Below are 19,177 nucleotides of genomic sequence, written 5' to 3'. Positions count from 1 at the left end.
GGTGAAAAATCGGCAGTGATCTTCATGCATATTTAAAATATTAAAAGTCTTGGTGCCCCAAAATCTGATCCAAAGGATCCATTGCTTAATCTTATCTAGACGGGAAAATGATGTCTGCAGTGGGGGTATAGATCAGATAATGGTGCGCTCCTTAATATTGTGATAACATCATCACCCTCAACAACATAATACTTTTTCCATACATCCCAATTCCTGCACTTATATCTTCCCCTAAAAGCTCTTGCCCGGGAGCCTCCGCAAAGGGCAGATCACCTGTGGCCCTCTTCTTCTCTATTTCAGCTTGGAGGCAAAGAGCGTGGAAAAAATGGGCCGAGCAGATTTCATCCATCGACAATAGACCGCTCGTACTCCTTTATTTACTTCTTTGACCCTCTTTAGTTTCTGGATCACCGCCCACCTGGCATCACATGCCAAAAGGACGGGCACTTCAGAGTCCAAAGTAACTTTATGCATCACTTTTAAACGTGAGGCCGATTGTGGATGAGTCAATTCAAATTTAAGACTTTTTCGGTTCTGCATTTAGTCTCATATCAAACCTCGACGTTGCCCCCTACAGTGACAGCTGCAGGGAATTCCTCAAAAGAGAAAGAAAGAAAAACAATATACCACATTTAATGCTCACTTTTCTTTAAAAACAAACAAACATAGGAATCCATTGCCCAAGGAGACCAAATACTCATACTCATACCAGCTCGTGCAAGGTAAGCACTGTAGGATTGTGTGCATGCCCCTAGAAGGAGATACAGTTACGATGCGTGGCAGGTCTTATGGTAGTGTTAATGTCTAAAAATATATGAAACAGTAAACATTTCACACAGGCGAGTTATGAGTGCCTGACTACTTCAAGGTCTCATATTAAGGCAAACAAAAGTACAAAGAATACACAGATACATATATTTTATGTAGTACATACTGTTCAATAAAGTACTAATTTTTAGTGTATATGCCGTAAAACCTAGAGTAGTGCCTTTTCTGTACATAAACGTACATCGATGCCCTGCAGAATAGACAAAAGGTTGCAAAAGGGGACGTTTAAAAACTGCAGCTCATCAAGATGGGAAAAGAAACAATGAATTCCAGGTGACAAGAGTAGTAATCGGGACATGTGATTTATACCTGTTAATTGAGGTCTCCATTTTTCTCCAGCAACAGTCCAAAGAATTCATTAAATGACTTTAGTTAACACCTTGGATCTTTTTACTCGGAAAAGTCAGAAAGTCTTCATGCGATCCCTTGCACAACCTGGCAACACCCCCCCCCCCCCCCCCCCTCCCCCCCTGCAGGCTGTACCACTGTAGCCAAAGATTTACTATTTTCAAGAGACAAATAACAAAGAGGCTATCCATCAATGATGATGAAAATGTCTCCAGAGGACAGACAAACACGGCAGGACGGAGACAGCTGGCCCAGCGCCCTGGAGATGCGCCGTTATTGAAGAAGTGGGTACCATTTGTACCATTTGAAGGGCGCGAGTTCTGTTCTGCATTGCTGCAATACTTTCTTGGGCTAACCTGCTGCAGGGTTGAAGAAGTACTTGCACGAGATCCTGGTTCTGGACGTCGGTCCAGGTTTTTAGACTATATTTATGATAATCAAAAGTGTTAAAGCCCAGGCTTTCCTGGCGTAAGCCAGTTGGTGGCTGTGTAAATGGAGATAGCTGGAAATGACGGGGTATGATGTATTAATGATGTAGCTCGCTTGAGAATAACTAATAATAGCATGTAACTCAAAGAGCAAGACATATTTATGAAAATGCCTTGAAACGGTGGACAGTGGACGTCCTTTGTCTTAAACAGAGGACAAAACCAGCTGTCGTACAGCAGGGAAGGGAAATAATTTCCTTTTTATCTAGTTGTCTTTGACGCGAACAAGAGGCTGTCTACAAAGGAGGGATCGTTTCATTCTGCTCGGTTCGTAAAATGTAGGAACTTTAAGAAGCAAATATAGAAGAATGCTAAACTCGAACTAGCGCTCAATCAAATGAAATTAAGACACTTGCTCTACAGCAGTTGTTGCTGTGGGAATCTGGGAATCTGCTGGTGTCGATTCGATAGGGCCTTTGCGTTTCTCTTGACTTTCCTCCTCTTCTATAGCATCTTCGCCATTCTCTGGAACTGCCAGGCCAGCGCAGCGATCACCATTTATCTCGCACTCAATGACTGGTGCGTTCCCGTTGATTTCCAGATCCGCCTTTAAGCTCTCCGGGGTGGAGGGAATCACATTCTGAATCTCCTCGAGTAGACCTTCCTCATTGTGCACCTCTGCCAAGGGAATCTCTCCATCCAAGCTTCCCAGAGGAGGAATCTCCACGTGGGCCTCTGCCTCAGTCGACACCAAATCTTCCGCGGGGGCCTTCACGTCTCTGGTCTTCTTGACATTGAAGGTCATGGGAGACACCTTGAAAGAGGAACTCTTGGCAGTCGGGCTCTTGGGGTGGTTTGGGGTGAGGCTCTTGATGATTTTCTCTCGCTTCTCTGGCGGCACAATCTTGGTGGTGATCTGGTTCATCTTTTTCTCGATGCTCTGACGCGAGAAGGCCTTCTTGAGGCTATCAACTCTCTTGAGGCTGGTGCGCCTGAACTTATCAGCCCTTCTTTCATATGTGGCGGATGTGCCCAGACCCATTGCTTCCTCGTCCTCCGGTATCATTTCCCCCACTGGGTGCAATGCAAGACTCTCATCCTCGTCTGAGGACAGGCTAATGGACTGAAGACCTTCCTCTTGAGCACGGCTGGTATCAATGGAGCCGGCGATAGATGGAGTAGGGTGGGTGGATTCCGCATCGTATTGGCTTGGCTGCGGGGTCTTGAGGGAGTCCTTGACAGCCACAGAAGTGGGGATCTCATTGTCTTCCTGTTGGCAAACGGAAGGATAGAAAAATGTAGGTTAAGAAGGAGGTCATTTCCATGTGACAAAAAAAAAAAATGTACCTTCAATGTCTCTGATTGAAGAAGTTAGGGTCAGAGTTAGACTTCAAACTTTACAGTTCAAACAACTCCAATAGTATTCTTGACCATGATGGTCGAGGTGACGACAATATACTGCAAGTCGATGGTAAACAACAAGATGGTAAAGTAGACCTTTGTCCCTGGTAAAAGTACATGCGTGTAGCATGTGACTTGCAAGTGACGATTCCCTTGCAAGTCTTCCAGGTCATGGTAGATATCTGCGCTCATCAAGACTCTTGGACGAGAGGCAAAAGTCATCAAGCGTTCCCTACAAGTTCAGTCGACTTCATTCAAACACATAAAAGGCTCCACCCATGACTCCTTCTCATGCTTTGCTTGCAGAGGCAACCAGTCCGGACTTGCCTCCTCAGCACATCTGAGGAATTCCTCGTGTTCCTCTGCAGGAGTCGTGCACTCCTTGCTTTCCTTCTTATTTTTGATATCTGCCTGCTATGAGGACATTGAAAGCTACAAACCGAGTGAGAAGCAGAGCAATACGTTTAATAACTGGGGAGGGGGGGGGGGGGTTCAGTCTCTTCCTTGCTGTCGATCCATCTGTGCACGATCACATGATCACACGCATGCAGGCAAACCGGATTCATGAACCTGGGTTACTCCCCCCCCCACACACACACACACTCGGTCCCGTCCTTACACACCCAGGTGTAAGTCAATCTTGAAGGTTCAGCTTCAGCGGTTGATATTCTCCACCACACGTGTGCAGTTAGAAAGAAAACCCCTCCTAGCGAGAGCAGCCTAACTTACCGCCGGCGGACGTTTGCTTTCGGGTGTAACTGGATGACATCTTTATGTTTTCAGGTTCACGACAGGTCTGCGTATTTACAGCTAGAATCTTTTCCGCAACTAATCGAATCGGAGAAAGGCTTGATTAAAGCATTTCAAGGCCTCGACTCTTGAACGGATATCTGATTGGACTACAAACGCAGTTGTACAAGGGTGCCAGTGGCGCTGCACTTATTTGAGATGTTTAACAAAATGATGCCCCCCCCCCCCCCCCAGCCCCCATCATTTCAGTCCTTGACATGTCTTTTAAATTCCATGCATTTACTTTTGCTATGCTTGCAAGACCGACTCTGCATGAGCACGACTTCGTTTCCAAGAATGTGTATCAAGCCCTTGAGACACCAGAGCAGCTAAAGACCTGTTGACAAAGGGCGTCTCTCCCCAGGTGTCTTTGCCACATACTGGAGAAACCAGATGGTCTATAGGAATCCTGCTTTCTAACCATTCTTCACTCGCCGCCGGTCGTGTGCTCCGGTCACGACTCAAGTTCAGGCCATTCGAGACAATTGTGACGTGCACTGTGCAGAGGCGGTTTAATTTCATTGCATTACCGTGTGCAATGACAATAAAGCGCTATTCTATTCTACTCTATTCAATAACAGACGCCATGTTCATGAGGTCAAACAAAGTGCATGTAAAAAGATCACAAGTTAGAATTCTGTGAAGTCTGTCGAGCCTCTCTGAAAGCCATTGTGTAAATGAAATTGTAATTGCAATAATTTTATAATGTCAAACATGAGACAACTGAGCCCTTTTGAGGTCCAGCTTTTACTCCATAGCAGCTCAAGCACGAATCTACACAGAAAGCCTCCCACCTTTTGCCGCCTTGTACTCGACACACGAGTCCTTTCGGTCTTGATCCAAAACATGCTGCCGTGATTCTCATCACATTCGAGTACTGGGGCACGAGCGCCATCTCCGAATTCAAGCTATTACGATATGTCAGTGTGTTTTTAAAAGGAACAACCTGACTCTCAAGAAAAGCTTGGACATCATTGTAGAGTTTAAGGGAAGAGAAAAACATGTACTACCGGTGTATATATATATATATATATAGTACAGTTTATACTTGTGCAGAAGGTATTACTTTAGTGTTGATAGATGATATTTTATTTAATGACAAATACTTTAAAATTACAACTTTGCTACTAATTAGTAAAACGACATGATCTTCTTTTATCCCACAATGGCGAAGACTGTTTGAGGTGATTTTACTCAGGAGTATTTTTAAATACCGGCAGCAGCCACTAGAGGTGTGTCACCCTCTTCAAAGGATCGCAGGGTTGTGACTTTGAAACCCAAAAGCACAAAAAGATCCCCACCTGCCACAGCCTTGAGTTCAACTGCAAATTGCTTTCTTTCACTCTCGCTCTATCTTCCCTGCCGTGCCTGGATGAGTTGCATCTCCCCCCCCACCCCCCCGGTTTGCCCTCGCTCTACCACACCCACGGAGGGGGGGGGGGGGGGGCTTGTGTGGATCTGAACATGTTCGTGCAACATCACAAAGTCAGGAGGTATGTGCGTGATGGCTCTTGTCAGCTCGTCGGCGTACGATCCTTGACAGGCATTATTGTGAGGAGAACCCAAAGTTGAGCAGCCGCCTAAACACGACCAATCGCAGCTAATCGTCTCTTGGCACTTCTGGAGATTCAATCCTCACGCCTCTGCGCCAGTCCAGGCTTGCCACAGACTCTGATTTACCTAAAACATATTTGATCTGATCTCTGTGTGCGTGTGTGCGTGTGTGCGGGAGGCAGCAGCAGAAATCCAAGCACCCTCCAGTGAAAACCGAGCTCGCCCAATCCGGAAGGCCTTTTGTAGACGGATCCATTAATCATGGTGATAAAATGCAAAACCAATGCGTCGCCCGCCAATTTTAATTGAAGGAGTGCTTCTGCTAATCTCACGGCAAGCGTGCGAAGTCTTCGCCACCTTCATCCCGCTCCACTGGAACTGGTGGCGATGCTATTTCTGTGTGCGGCTAACCAAACAAGAAAACGCAGTGAAATTACCACGTCCCGATTTTAACCCCAAACGATCCTGCAACACAATTTTATGTCTATGTGTGTACGTGTGTGCGTGTGTGTGTGTGGCTGAATGTTTGGCATTTTTTTCCTGGGAACGCTGTTAATTAAAGTGCTCTCAAAGCAAGCATTCATTATCCACCAGAGAACGTGTTTTGTGTGCGTCGACGTGTCCGTGTTCCAGCGCGCGTTTGCGTGCGGCCACGAAGGACGTCAGCGGTTTGTGAAAGACGAAACAAAAACCGTTTAAGGAGAGCAGCGTGAGGGATAACGGCCTACATTTGGAGCAAGTAAATAATAATAAAAAAAAAGACGTTAACGGCAAGTTTCAAGCATTTCTGTAGTCACGTGTGAAACAACAGCCGCATGGAAGAACCTGCCACGGAGTCGCACAGTCCTGCGAGGCGTTACCGATTCAGAACTTGTGTAAACGAGGCCCGGCTCGAACGCGGAGGGATCGGGGCGAGGCACCGATGACTGAAAGGGCGCCAGTGGGCTCAAGTTACTCGGTTCATTGCGTGCGTGATAATACCCGATAGTGTTTCTTTCCTAACCGTCTTTCTGTTTGCATGCATGTGTGTGTGTGTGTGTGTGTGTGTGTGTGTGTGTTTATGCATCTTGTGATACATTAGGGCTGGGTGATCCAGTTTGAACATGTGATCAGGAACAGAAAACAGAAAACGAGACGGAACGCTGCTCGTTTGCTGCCACGGGAACCACAGCAGCATCTGTAATCTCTGCTTTTAGGTCAGCCACGCCCGTTAGCAATCTAAACAGGTGTTTACCCCGACCCATCAGACGATGACAGGATGCTTTCCTAATCCCAGCAGGGGGGGGGGGGGGGGGGTAGTGCAGGTGCGTGTCAGGTGCTTCTGGAGGCCTGCACCAATTTGAGAATACAATCTGCAGTCCTGAGGATTTCTTCCTTACATTTGTTAATCCTCACGCCCAATCAAATTGCTTTAACTGTCATCCCTGACAAACTGTGTAACTTAACCCCCCCGCCTGCACATTCTTCACTTTATACAGCAGAAAGTTGGTTTACAGGACGTCCACACAAGTTCCCAGTGCATGATGTACCATCTGCGGACAGAGGAAGTAGGGAGGAAAGGAAGTAAAGGAAATGGAATATTCCATTTGTGTACCCTCTGTGTACTGTACTCTGTGTACTGCACGTTGTGTACTGCCTTTATATTACTTTTTTTTCTTACAATGAGCTCAATTTTAACATCTCAGGTCAACATCAGAGTGTGCTACTGCCAATTCCTAATCATCCTCGCCTAACACCCACCACTTGAGCTTTTGCAAAACAAGTTAGGGCATTATCCCCCCCCCCCCCCCCCCCCCCATTTCCACCCCTCCCCATATCGGCCCCACCAAAAGGAAAAACACGGCAAGTTTTACTGGCCTCGCAAGCTTGCGTAATCACGCAAAAAAAACAAAAACAATAACCGATTCAAGGCCTGATGTCACGCTGACGAGCCGGCGGAATGGAGGATTGTGTGACTGTGGAGAGGCGGCCATTAATCCTGACGTCTGAAGGAACCCGTTCCCACAACCCGTAATTCGGAGGGCAGCTGTCTGAATGACGAGATGTTCCCCATCGTGGAGTACACGCTAATAATTAGTTTCGTACATGGCGTCGTACTCGTTGCAACAGGATTACCGTTGGTGCCCCTTATCAATTATTCCACCATCCCCTCTAAAATATGAACTATAAATCTTTGCCTTTTTTATTCATTTATCGACATCTTGTATTGCTTATTTCTCCCCCCCCCCCCCCCCCACCTCTACTTATCACCATAAATCCAAGGTTCACTTTCGCACATCGCTGCAGCACAATTCCACAACTATCAGAAGCATTGTTGGATAAGGGCCGCAGCAGAGATACCGTGAGCATTTCTTTGATAAGGCTACCCCGCAATTGGCACAATATTTAGCCAATATGGAGGTCAGAGGTCACGACAGTCCACAGCGAAGCCATGAATTCATCACGTTATCGCAAGACGCCGCCGTATTTTAGAGGGTTTTCTTTGCAGAGAAATAAGAACCAGCATGGCCGTTGTTCTCCCCTTTCGTGCTGTGGATGTCGTGGCCTTGGCGAGTGGATCGGACGGACACTTTGGTTCGAAACATGAGAAAGGAGCAAGATACTGAGACGTAGGTGCGGCGCTGGGGTCTCATGTCAGTCTAAAGAGGATATCTGGTTTCATTCTCTTTGAATGCAAGACCTTGAGCTGGGTTTTTTTTAACATTCTAGGTAACCCTTTGCGAGCATGAACGGGAAATCTTAAAAGACAAAAGGGCAAAAGACGTAAAAGCTTCTCAGCGCAACGCGACAAAGAGAGTTGAATGCATTTACTTTATTAGTTCCCGAGGCAAAATTCCAGAACTTGCCAACTATGCGACTCCTGGCAGTTTAACAGTGCGGCGCATCACGAGGTGCGCTGGGAAGCCCAACAGTCATGGTCGCTTCCACCTTTCGCTTTGCTCGCACTGCTTTCGTGCATTGCCCACATTTCCTTTATGAAGACCTCAGGGTTATTTATTTATTTATTTATTCCATGACAAAAACAACCTTTTTAAAAAACGTGCTTTTCATGCCAACAGTGGTTCGTTGCAGGTCCAGCCAGAGTTTAAACACGAACGCAAACGGCGTTGCAACATCGCCGTCGCAGCTGCCAATGACAGAATCGGGCAGACTTGTCAAACCCGATTGCGACAACAAACAAAGCGGCAAAGTGGTGAAAGTATTACTTTCCCATCGAGGCGACAGTCTTTTCACCAAGAACGGGAGCAAACTGGAAACTCATTACAGCGGTCCGGTCCGCAGGAGGACACCGTTTTGTCACCTTGTCTTTCCTCCACCATCTTCTAAGAGCTTTTTTGTCCATATATTGATTTCCCTTCTGCCCTCTTTGTTTTTCTGTTGTTCTTTCTTTCCGAGTTATCTGAGGAATGAACCCCAGTGGCAAAATGAGAATGACAGGAAAACATCGGGCGGCGCAGTTATTGCCGAGAACTCTTTTGCAATTTGGAGTCTTCACTTTTTTTTCTATTACAGATTCTTTCTATTTTGTGATTGCCGATCTCTATCAAGTGTTGTAATTAGTCGCTCTCGTGCTACTACTGCGACATGTCAAAATGTCTTCCTCGAAAAATACATTCCATCAGACGTGTCTCATTCCAGTTTGACTGGTGTATTCAATCTGGAAGCTGCACTCTGCTGTCCTTCAGGGCTGGAACGCAACTCATGAGTCTTTATTCTAGTTTAAGTTTCTGGACAGTTTCAGGTACCCACTTTTCAGAATACAATTTTTCCACATTCCCTTTCCCTCGTCTCAAATGAACACGTCTCCATGGATCTTGATGAAAAAAAAAATCCAAAGATGGGTCTTTGTCTAATTCATATCCCCTCACATTTGGAGAGTGATCCGGATACCTGTCTGGATACAAACAAATATGCATTCAATTCACTCACCAAACATCACAGTCATAAAAGGGTCCGATATGAACTATCGTGCAAAACGTCTTCCGGATCCGATCCAGAATGAGGTCAAGAAAAAACATTGAAAATTCCATTTATGGATCCAAGAATCTGCAAAAAAAACAAACCTTGGCAGAGGTCTGCGCTCTCCGGGTGCTTTTCCAGTTTAATCTTATTTACTCACAATAACTGGTTTTATTACACCAAGTCAAGCGTCTAGTTCTTTTACGCGGGTTGAAGCTCAATCCTACAGAGCAACCGTCTGAGCTGTAGCAGCTAGCAGCGCTCTGGGCTATAAACCGGTGTAATATATCACCTGGTCGGGGGATGCAGAAAACAAATCCCCGGCTGTAGCCTAAAGCCAGCAGCCTGCTCCGACCTGCGGAGATGGGCTCGGATTTTACAGTGGAGGACTCTAGGACGAAGACACGCAACTTTAATTACACTCGGATAACCGGAGCACTCCGAGCATTTTAGCGTTTGGGACGATTCTATTGAATAAAGCGCTCTTTATTGAAGCTCGGCTCCCCGACTGCTGAGCGTTTGCCTTCGGCTCGAAGAGTTTTCCTCGCGTTGCATTTGATTTGCAGGAATAGACAAATTAAAGATGACACTTTAGTGAATCACGCCATGATGTTACCGGGCGCCGCCGCCATCACGGCCTCTGCAGCTCAGCGTCTGCCTGCAAAATCTTTGTGTCATTGTGTTTGGCTTGGCGGCAGAACTTGTTTCTCTTATTTTGCAATGTCTGATGAATGTTTTTTTTTTTCCTTTTTGGGATAGTTTGTTCACTCGGTTTAACTTGTTTGTTACGGTGAAGCTCCACTGCATGTGAAAGAAACCCAGAAGGGGGATATGAAGATGCATGCTTGGAAATAACTGTCGTCTTTTACCGGAACTGACCAGATGCAGACCCCCCCCCCCCCCCCCCACTACTACGATGCCAGTAAGAGAAGCAACTGTTGATCAAATTATTACCTTTTTCTGTGTGACAAATAGAAGGAATAAATTTTAAAAAATCAAATTTTTGGCGACAGGAAAGGCGGTGCACAAAAACAAACAAACAAGCGACAATCAGCAGTAATTAAGTCCTCATTAGTTCTTGTTAGGCACAGGAACGCAGCAGAGCGGCAGAAAGCCCCCCCCCAAAAAAAATAATCGGAGCTGGTTTTGTGCAGCTGTGGGCGTTTACCCAGAAACCATCTTTGTTTCCACCTCAACTGGCACGTACAGACTGACGAGTGTTCTGGATCAATCCCCCCCCCCCCCCCCCCCCGGCCAATAGCCACAGGGCCAGCATCGAGCATTCAGGCAGACAAATGTGCTTTTCAAGCAGTTTTCGGGGAATTGTGACAGGTGGCTCACGCAAAGAGAAAAAAATGCCCACGTGGAAATTGGAGGTTGTATAAAAGATGAAACGCATCATGAGCCCACAGATCTAGAGCAGCGCCAGTAAAGTCAAGGGAAAGAAAAAAAAAAAAAGACTTCTAACCCGGCGGCGGTGAGACAGAAAGGGACGGACAGAACGGGAGCCAAGACGAGCTCAGGGAAGGCGAGGGCTACGCCTGGGCCTTTTATTTCCCGCTCCCCTCGGGCACGCCGAGTCTCATTGAGCAGCTCTGTAACCTCATCTACCTGGACCCAGCGGATTAGCATAGCATCCAATGGGCAAGCTGCACGCGAGCACATGCTGCAGAGACACGCCCCGCCCTCCCCCCCTGAGCATACCTGGATCTGCTACTCCCACTAACTATTCCCAGCTCCTTGTATGACTCGGGGAGGGTGGAAACGTTTAACTGCAGCAATCACAGTAAAATTTAACTTTCACACCGTCGATATTTAGAATAGAAACGAAATAGAAAACTGAAGGCAACACATTCGCACGGTGAACGGAAGGGAGGGGGAAATTAATCAGAGATTTGCTGGTAGGAAAAAATGTGACATAAAAAAACAACAGAACGCCGCCCCCCCCCCCCCCTTGGAGCAAATAAAAATGGACCCAGGCTCCGACAAATGGATCAGCGGAGCCGCCTCAAACGGGATGTTAGGTCTTGGCACCTGTTGCATTTGAACAACAGAGTCTCAGTACCTGGGAAACCAGATAACGGTGGCTAAGAGGCCCTGCCTGTGTCAACAATGCCCCCCCCCCCCCTTCGCTGCCTGGACACACACACACACACCATACTCAGAGAGCATCAGGGGCTCTTTTTTTTTTGTGTGTGTCTGCTTTTATTAGCGCAGCAGGAATCCAGGTGGGAGTTAAGGGCCGCCTCTCACATCCCGTGCAAAGGAAATATGTTCCCAAGTGAGAAATGGGCTGCATGAGTCGCCAGAAGATATTGTGAAATTTATCAATTATTATAGAGCTTTAATCTCACTGGTGTGGTTGGGCAGCTGAAGTAAATCCATCCAGAAGCTTTACCTGTCTGTCTGAGCGATGACTGTGGGGGTGTAAACAGATCCAGTCAAAGTCAGAGGATGAGTCCTCCTCTATTATCCAACAGCCTCATTCCCAGACACACCCTTCTTCATCACGTGCACGCGCACGCACACACACACGCACACATACCGAAAGCGGGCACAAGAAGAAAAAGTGTACTCGTATGTGTCGGAAATGAAGATCCTATCCTCCATGTAGAAACCAAATCATATTTAACACGGATTATTAGAGTTGAACGCTCCTTTATTAATCACCTTTCACATCCAGACACGCCCCCCCCCCCCTCCCTCTGCAGTCAGTCAAATACGAACGCAAATACGGCCGGTAACACACTACGAAGCGGTCTGAAGTGCTACTGATGCAAATGCATTTAATTATCATATTAAATGTAAAATGAAATGCAGACAGGTAAATCCTGGACACGCCCCTTTATCTGGATCCTTTGAACTTGCAAAGTGATCTTTTCTGGGCAATCCTCCCACTCTGGTTTGCAAAAGTCCGTTGGGTTGTTTTTGCATATTAACGCTGACAAGAAAAAAAGGCAAACCTGAAAGTAGGGCAATCAGACCACGCATGCGCACGTCAAGAACATTGTTGAAATCCAGGTATAGGCCAGCACCAAAGACCCGCCCCACTCTGCCTCTGATTGGCCTGTCCGTGACGCGCTTCGACCCTTCACCGGTATGTGAGAAGCGTTATCGCGAACCAATCAGAGACAGAGGAGGGCCGAGGGCCGAGGGGGGGGGGGGGAGGAACTATCCTGGATCCATTCCGTCTTTGGGACAGGCCTCAAAATCTAAAAATCACCTGTCCTCTTTCCCTTCCCACAACATTTCACTGATGTCCGTTCAATCAAACAGAACCAGGTAAACCCAAAATGGACCCCCCTCACCTGGAAGATGAGCACCTTGAAGTGGTTCCTCTTCAGCAGGTGGCTGTGGTTGGCCTCCAGCCTCTTCACCTGGCCGGCCTGCCTGTCCAGGCGCTCCCGCACCTCCTTCAGGTGAAGGCTCACTTTGCGGGAGCGCTCGAGCAGCTTGCTGACGCAGTTGGACGTGCCGACGTGCGTCTTGGACAGCCGCGTGACGTCGCCCTGCACGCCGCGCACGGCGCCCTCCAGGTCGGCCTGCCGCTGCTCCATCCGCTGCTGGTTGTCCTGCACCGCCTCCAGCATGTTGACCAGCTTGTCGAGCAGCGCCACCACGGTGATGGCGCTCACCTGGGTCGGGCTGCCCGGCACGGGCGCCGGCGCGGGCGCGCTCGGGCTGGTCGGGCTTTTGAAGCCCAGCCGGGACAGGGTTCCGGTCGGGGTCGGCGTGGACGGGACGGACGGCGGGCCGAAACTCGGGATGAGGAGCTCGGGCTCGGGCGCGCTGTCGGGCTGCTGCGCGACGGCCTCGGCGCGGGACGCGTCGTCTTCCATGGTTCTCAGGTGGGCCGCGCACGTCCCGCGTTAATGGAGGAGCTCACCTGGATGCGGGGAGCGCGCTGCGTCGGGCGCGGCTGTCACTTGTTGCAGCTGAGAAATGAACGCGGGCACCCACGCCCCTGTCGGTCTTTATGTGCGCGCGCACACACGCACTCACACGCACTCGCTTTTGAACTTTCAAAACACCTCCCCTGCAAGCCAAAGGGGAGGGGCGTGGTTGTTATGGAAACCGTGCATGCCGAGCCCTATTTACAGATAAAGAGGTGGAGGTGCGCCGTGTGTGTGCGCGCGCGCGTGAGCGTTTGTGTGCGAGTCCTTCCCGTCATGTGACTGCCAACAGTTTCACTTTGATCTTACATGCCTGCATTTATAAAATAAAATAAAAATATTATATATGCGTGACTTCTGCTTTTTGTTTACTGCACCGTGTGTGCGTGTGTGTGTGTGTGTGTGTGTGTGTGGTGTGTGTGTGTGTGTTTTCTTGGCCCTAATTGCAGGCTTACAGGACCCGCATCACTGTGTGTAAAACTCTACAATCCATCTTTCCTCATGTGTTTCAGGAACATTCTTTCCGCTGCGATGAATCCTCCGGGAGCCTCCTCTCCTTCCTCTTCCTCCTTCTTGTTTTGGAGCTCGGTGTCATGGCACTGGGGGGCAGACTGACATGGAACTGTGGAAATCCCTGATTCAACAATGAGCTCATCTGTGCCCTGACATGAATCCCCTGGCTGCTCTCAATCGTTCCCTCTTTGCAAATATTTAATTGACAGACGTTCACTGTGAAACGTTTTTATATCTGAGCTCGGGAAATGGTATGTGGATCTATTTTTTGCTGATTGATTCCTCTGCAGAAAAGGCCCTAAACTATGACAAGAATCTAACTGTATCAGTTCAGACCATCAAGAGCATTGAAGGCAACCCCTCAGGTTTTATTGAATTTTCCCTGATATGGTGGAAGGGCTTAATCATCCATCATATAAAATCAATAAAAAAAAAAAAATCACGCCCTTAAATTGAGATTTGTCTTTGTGCAACTACTGGAAAGCACACAAGGGAAAGACACACCTTAGAACAACATTAAACACGTTGGCAGTCCTCCTCTGTCCAAACCACTTAAATAAAAGCATTTATATTATAACTATTTTATATTTATAGTCTTCGTGCTGTTATTTTAGCATTTGACAAAACTAGTTTTAGCCTCACAATCTTTATATCTGCAAACTCTTCTGCAAAGCTTTACAACTTTCTTGTCTGTACTATGAATGTGATTCGGCCGCCATGGACACACTTAGCTTAGCTTAGCTTAGCTTAGCTTAGCGCAACGTTCAGTGCTATGTCCAGCTATGTGCAGAGTTAAGACCGCTGCCAACCGCCCCCTCAAAAGTTTGCTTATTGTTCACTGTTTAATCATTACCGAATCTAATGATTCAAAATGACTCATTCGGGTTTTGTGAGGTGCAACAACTTCCTCCTTTTTGAAACCTGCACGAAGGTGGAGCTTGTTTGCTTCGGACAGAGTCAGGCTAACTTTTAGCTTTGTACCAATCTAAGCTAAGATAAGATTAAGCTAAGCAGCGGCAGAAAGATGCTTGATATAACGAATGCAGAGAACAGAGTCAACAGTGAATCATTTTGACCCTTTCATCTCATGAAAGAAAGAAACTGTAAAACAATTTCTTTAAAACAGGGTCACACTTTTTTACTCTTTTTCATTGTTTTTGTTTGACACATTTCTTGAAGCCTGGTATAATGACAGGCCGGGAGAAAACCCATTACATTTTTGGTGTTAATTAAGATTAAGGATGTTTTCTTTCAACATTTCTCCCATTCATGCAGACACTTTCTGAACCAATTTCCATAAAACGTTGTGTTCGGGTGAGACAAGCAAGCTAATCAGACAGGATGGCCTGGCCTGAGTGCTTTACTGCAGCGATACATGCAGGAAGATGCGCTCCTGACAGACTCTCCCATTCCAACATCTGGAACTAGAGCGCCTTTTCCAGAGGTTGCTCTCTCAACAAGCTTCAAAGGCGTCAGAGTCGATGTGTGGGATGCAACGACGCACAACAAGCAGGGTTTCTTCTCCCATAATTCAAAAACCTCAGTGTTTCCGACTCCTCTCCTGCATCTCCATGGCGACACACACTTTCAGTCAACATGAAAGGCCCACCTCCCGTTCCTAGCTGTTGAACTATGACTTTTCCCAGCTTCACCCCAGGCCCAGAGTGGAGGGAATGGTTCGACACTCCCATCCTGTCATTCTTTCATTCTTCCAACTGCCTCCTTTTTTCCTTTCCTTTCCTTTGAAAGAACACATATACATTTTTTAATCAGTACTTGCTTTCCCACGCTTATCTAACAGACAAAAGCACATAAACAAAAAAAATAAATAAGTACTGGTCGTCCATGCATCTTCCATTTTAAAACAGCTTGAAGAAATTGCCCTCTAGAGGCAGTGACATGTAAGTGCATGGCCTAATCCACTCCATTTACATTATCCTCGCTTTTCAATGGCAGGCAGTCTCAGCTACACTCAAGTCAACTTTGAAAGGTTTTTATACAGCATAACAAGAAACTCTAGAATTCTCTAACAATTCTCCAGAAACAAACACTGCTCCTGATACATCGGCCCCACCACTTCAGCAGACATGCTGCTGCAAGTCGCATCATTGAGCGGAGCTTTGCGGCCTGGGAACCCATCCGGGAGGTGCTTCGAGGCAAGGGGGGGAGGGGGGGTTGGTATGAACGGGCGGAAGGGTACTTGATGAACAAGTTTCTTTTCATGGAAACACAATGTCTTTTAGTTTTTGTGTGTGTTTAGTGTTTTTCTTTCCCCCGAAAGCAATGAACGTTCTTTTCTGTTTATTTACACAACTATATGAAATTCTAAAAGATAAACAGGGTTAACATTTCACATTGGATGGGGGGGGGGGGCAACTTTCAAACACGCAAAGTCACCTGAACTGATTATCTGTCTCACTGTCTTTTTATTTATTTACCTTTACTTTCTGCATCTCTTGGGGTAGGAAGTGTGAGACACGGTTCTCATCCTCTGCTACGCGGTTCCAAAATGTTTGTCTGTTATCCCACTTCAGGAGGACTCAAGAATGCAAGTGAAACACCTCGAGGCAAACTCCCTGGAATTTAACGTTGGTTTCTCTCACAGACAGACGTTATAATATCCAAGAGGAAATACTCGGGTGGACGGCTACTGTCTGCGTTTGTACTTACAGTTGCATTTGAAGTGTGTGTGTGTTTTTTATAAGGAGGTAACAATAACGATAGACTGACCCGTCCTATCCATTGGGGTTCTTTTTTTGTATAGCAATGGATCGACCTTACTTTCGTTACACAAGTGGGAAGCGTAAAAAAAATAAATAATAATAATGAATGAAGCATTTGCGGCTCCAGAGGGACTTTTGTGAAAGCCTCCAAAGTGCCCCAGGTGACCGGGACCGCAGACTGCAAGTCTGAAAATGAAAAGTAGGTGTGGAAGTTAGAAGAACCAGAGCTGCCTGCTCCTTATCTCAGCCGGGGGGCTAGCAGCCGGATGCTACTTGCTATACCTGTGTGACACGCCCGAATCCCTGACCAACCTGTTGACAGTGGTTTACAATGTGGAGGGAGCGGGATGGTCGGATTAAAGTTGGTCAATCTGGTTCTGATGCATAGATTAGGATTTCAGGCTTGCGGTGCGATGCTAATCCAATGATGAGCATCTTTATGCGACTACGTTTGACTGCGCTCTTCGGCTATCCCTTTCAATAGGCTGCGGCTGTGGCTGTTTAGAGTCCTTTCCATCGACGGGTCTCGTAGCATTTCAGTCATTCAGTCCCTCCTTGTTGTTAAAGTGGACTCTTAACGTCTGTCATCACCGCCAACGGTTCCCACGTGGGCGGTCATACCGACAACGATGCGATGCGATCGGTGTTTGATCAGTGCAACAGGCTCAGACTCGATGTCTGGTCGCACGGAGGGACCGAAAGAAGCAATGCTACCGTTTTGTCACTAAATCAAAGGGGCCCCCCACGGAGGAGAAAATGGCACGCTGGGACCAAAACAGATGGTGATGGGAGCTTTAAATGACCCCCTCACACACACAGGACAGGGCTCCCAAAGCGTAGATTCTTGAAAGACTTTCACCTGCCTCCCGGGAAAATGGTTGGATTTCGGTTATTGTTCCACTCATCGCCAGGACTTCTCTCACTCTACATTGCAGATAGAAAAACATACAATAATAATTCGGAGGCATGTGCTCGATCTGTGTTTGATAAAAGTTGTAAAACAAGCCTGCGTGTTCCGACACGATGTCTGAAACGGCCAGGAGGTGGATGAGGAGTTTCAGATCGGAGTGTCAGATTCCAAAGCTGAGTGAATATCTGTTCAGTAGGTGTTGGGGCTGGGAGCGCGAGTACAGGCGGGAATGTGGGTGGTGTTATAACAATGTAATAAAATGTAATAAGCTCAATGAAATAATTGGTTCATCACTGTGTGAATTGTGTTTAAAAGTTTCATTTCAAATAAACGAGCAATTATGAATTTCATGATTACTGACCACTTCATGCAAGCAGTGATTTGAACATATTGTTTAAACCTGTCATGCAAATCTAAGTATAAACAAAACATAAAAAAGGTACAATCAAAGATTATTTTGTGGAATTTTTCGTGTGGAATTGTTAGCATATAGCTCAGCTGGCTGCACGGCTGTCACTTCACTGGCTCGATTAAACATGTTCAAACTTTTTTTAAGTGAAAGTCAAATCCCTTGTGGTTTATCCATTCGATTATTTACTGCATTCCTTGACCGCAGTCCACAGATGAGAGGAGCTACTCAGACATTCCCAGAAGCTTCCTTCCTACTCCTCCCTGGCCTCGGGCTCGTCGGATTTGTGTTGAAATCAGCAGAAGAAGACAGGAAACTGCCCGGATTACTCTGACGGGGTCTGCTGGGAATGGCACAGACACATAGACGCATTGGAGGTGACACGGACGGGGGGGGGGGGACAGGCTCTTGCATTCCTTCTTTGATAATTGAATAATTCATGACCCTAAATTACCAAGTAGTTCCTTTGATTTAGAACGTTTTGCCGCAAAATGGCTGCTTTTAGGCCTCAATTGTATTTTTTGAATCTGTGTTCACATCACTGAATACTCTTTTTTTTGTGTCTCCACCATAGAGGTCATGTTTTGATCTGTTTGATTCTAAATTGAATTCCTCAAAAACTCCTTCAAATCAATTTGACACCGGACTTGAAAGAATGAAATTACAAACTACAAGCAGGCAAGTTAAATATTCCTGGTTAAGTAATCCCTCCAGAGGAGGAGGGATCGGGGGAGAGAGATGAGGGGAAATGTGCACAAAGTGGGATCCCTGCTAAGGATGTAAATTAAAAAAAAAAAGCTTCTGGCTTTTCCTCGTAGTTTGAGGAGGCCATTTACATGACTGTTGTTGCAGATGAAAATACAAAGATAAAAGCTGTTGCTAAACAACATAAAAGATCACAATTATATTGTGACAGTTAGAAATGATGGATGGATATTACTGATTACGTTGTGAAAACGTGACGTTGTCGGCAGGATTCGAACCTGCGCGGGAAGATCCCAATGGATTTCTAGTCCATCGCCTTAACCACTCGGCCACGACAACTGCGCACGGTACGGAGCCACCTTGTGGCCCTTTTTTACTCAGCGCTACCTATTGTCAAACGGTGACGCATTGAGACGTCATAACTTTATTTCACCCTATTGACACGCCCAGTCGCATCACTTCGAATCTCTCGCGCTGAAAATCCAAAGTAATTATATTTTACTGCAAATTCAGAGGCAGATGAAACACAATGAGCCACACTGATATTAGATTACACTTTCAAATACGCATTTCTGATTTTTAATTCTGTTTGAGTAGCAACATAAATTATAGTAAACCTTTTTTTTTTTTTTTACTTAAACTGGTGAAAGGGTTAGTTTGATCTGTAAATTCTTAACCCTAACTAACCCATGAATTTACAGCAGGCAATACGTAAT

At 46.5% G+C, this 19,177-nt stretch overlaps 1 protein-coding gene and 1 non-coding gene across 2 annotated transcripts; both read right to left on the bottom strand.

Annotated features, from left to right (window-relative positions):
* Positions 1–1,308: 1,308 nt before the first annotated feature.
* LOC137902489 (caveolae-associated protein 2-like) lies at positions 1,309–13,147 on the bottom strand. The gene is made up of 2 exons (XM_068746576.1): positions 12,617–13,147; positions 1,309–2,874 (listed from the first exon to the last, which is right to left on the bottom strand). Exons 1-2 carry the CDS (start codon positions 13,145–13,147, stop codon positions 2,008–2,010), a joined length of 1,398 nt encoding a protein of 465 aa, XP_068602677.1. The 3' UTR covers positions 1,309–2,007.
* A 5,571-nt stretch (positions 13,148–18,718) lies between these two features.
* trnas-aga (transfer RNA serine (anticodon AGA)) lies at positions 18,719–18,800 on the bottom strand. Its single transcript has one exon. It is a non-coding gene; the product is annotated as a tRNA-Ser (tRNA).
* Positions 18,801–19,177: the final 377 nt, after the last annotated feature.

The sequence above is a fragment of the Brachionichthys hirsutus genome, chromosome 12 (assembly GCF_040956055.1).
Source record: "Brachionichthys hirsutus isolate HB-005 chromosome 12, CSIRO-AGI_Bhir_v1, whole genome shotgun sequence".
In the NCBI taxonomy this organism is placed as follows: Eukaryota; Metazoa; Chordata; class Actinopteri; order Lophiiformes; family Brachionichthyidae; genus Brachionichthys; species Brachionichthys hirsutus.
The sequence above is the reverse complement of the archived record's forward strand: the minus strand, read 5'-3'. Positions and strand labels throughout refer to the sequence as shown.

Bases quoted from the DNA above. Each gene is read 5' to 3' on its own strand.
- LOC137902489 (XM_068746576.1), bottom strand. From the start codon at position 13,147: ATGGAAGACGACGCGTCCCGCGCCGAGGCCGTCGCGCAGCAGCCCGAC. The intron at 2,875-12,616 runs GTGAGGGGGGTC...GTTTGCCAACAG, and splicing joins TCAAGGTGCTCATCTTCCAG to GAAGACAATGAGATCCCCAC.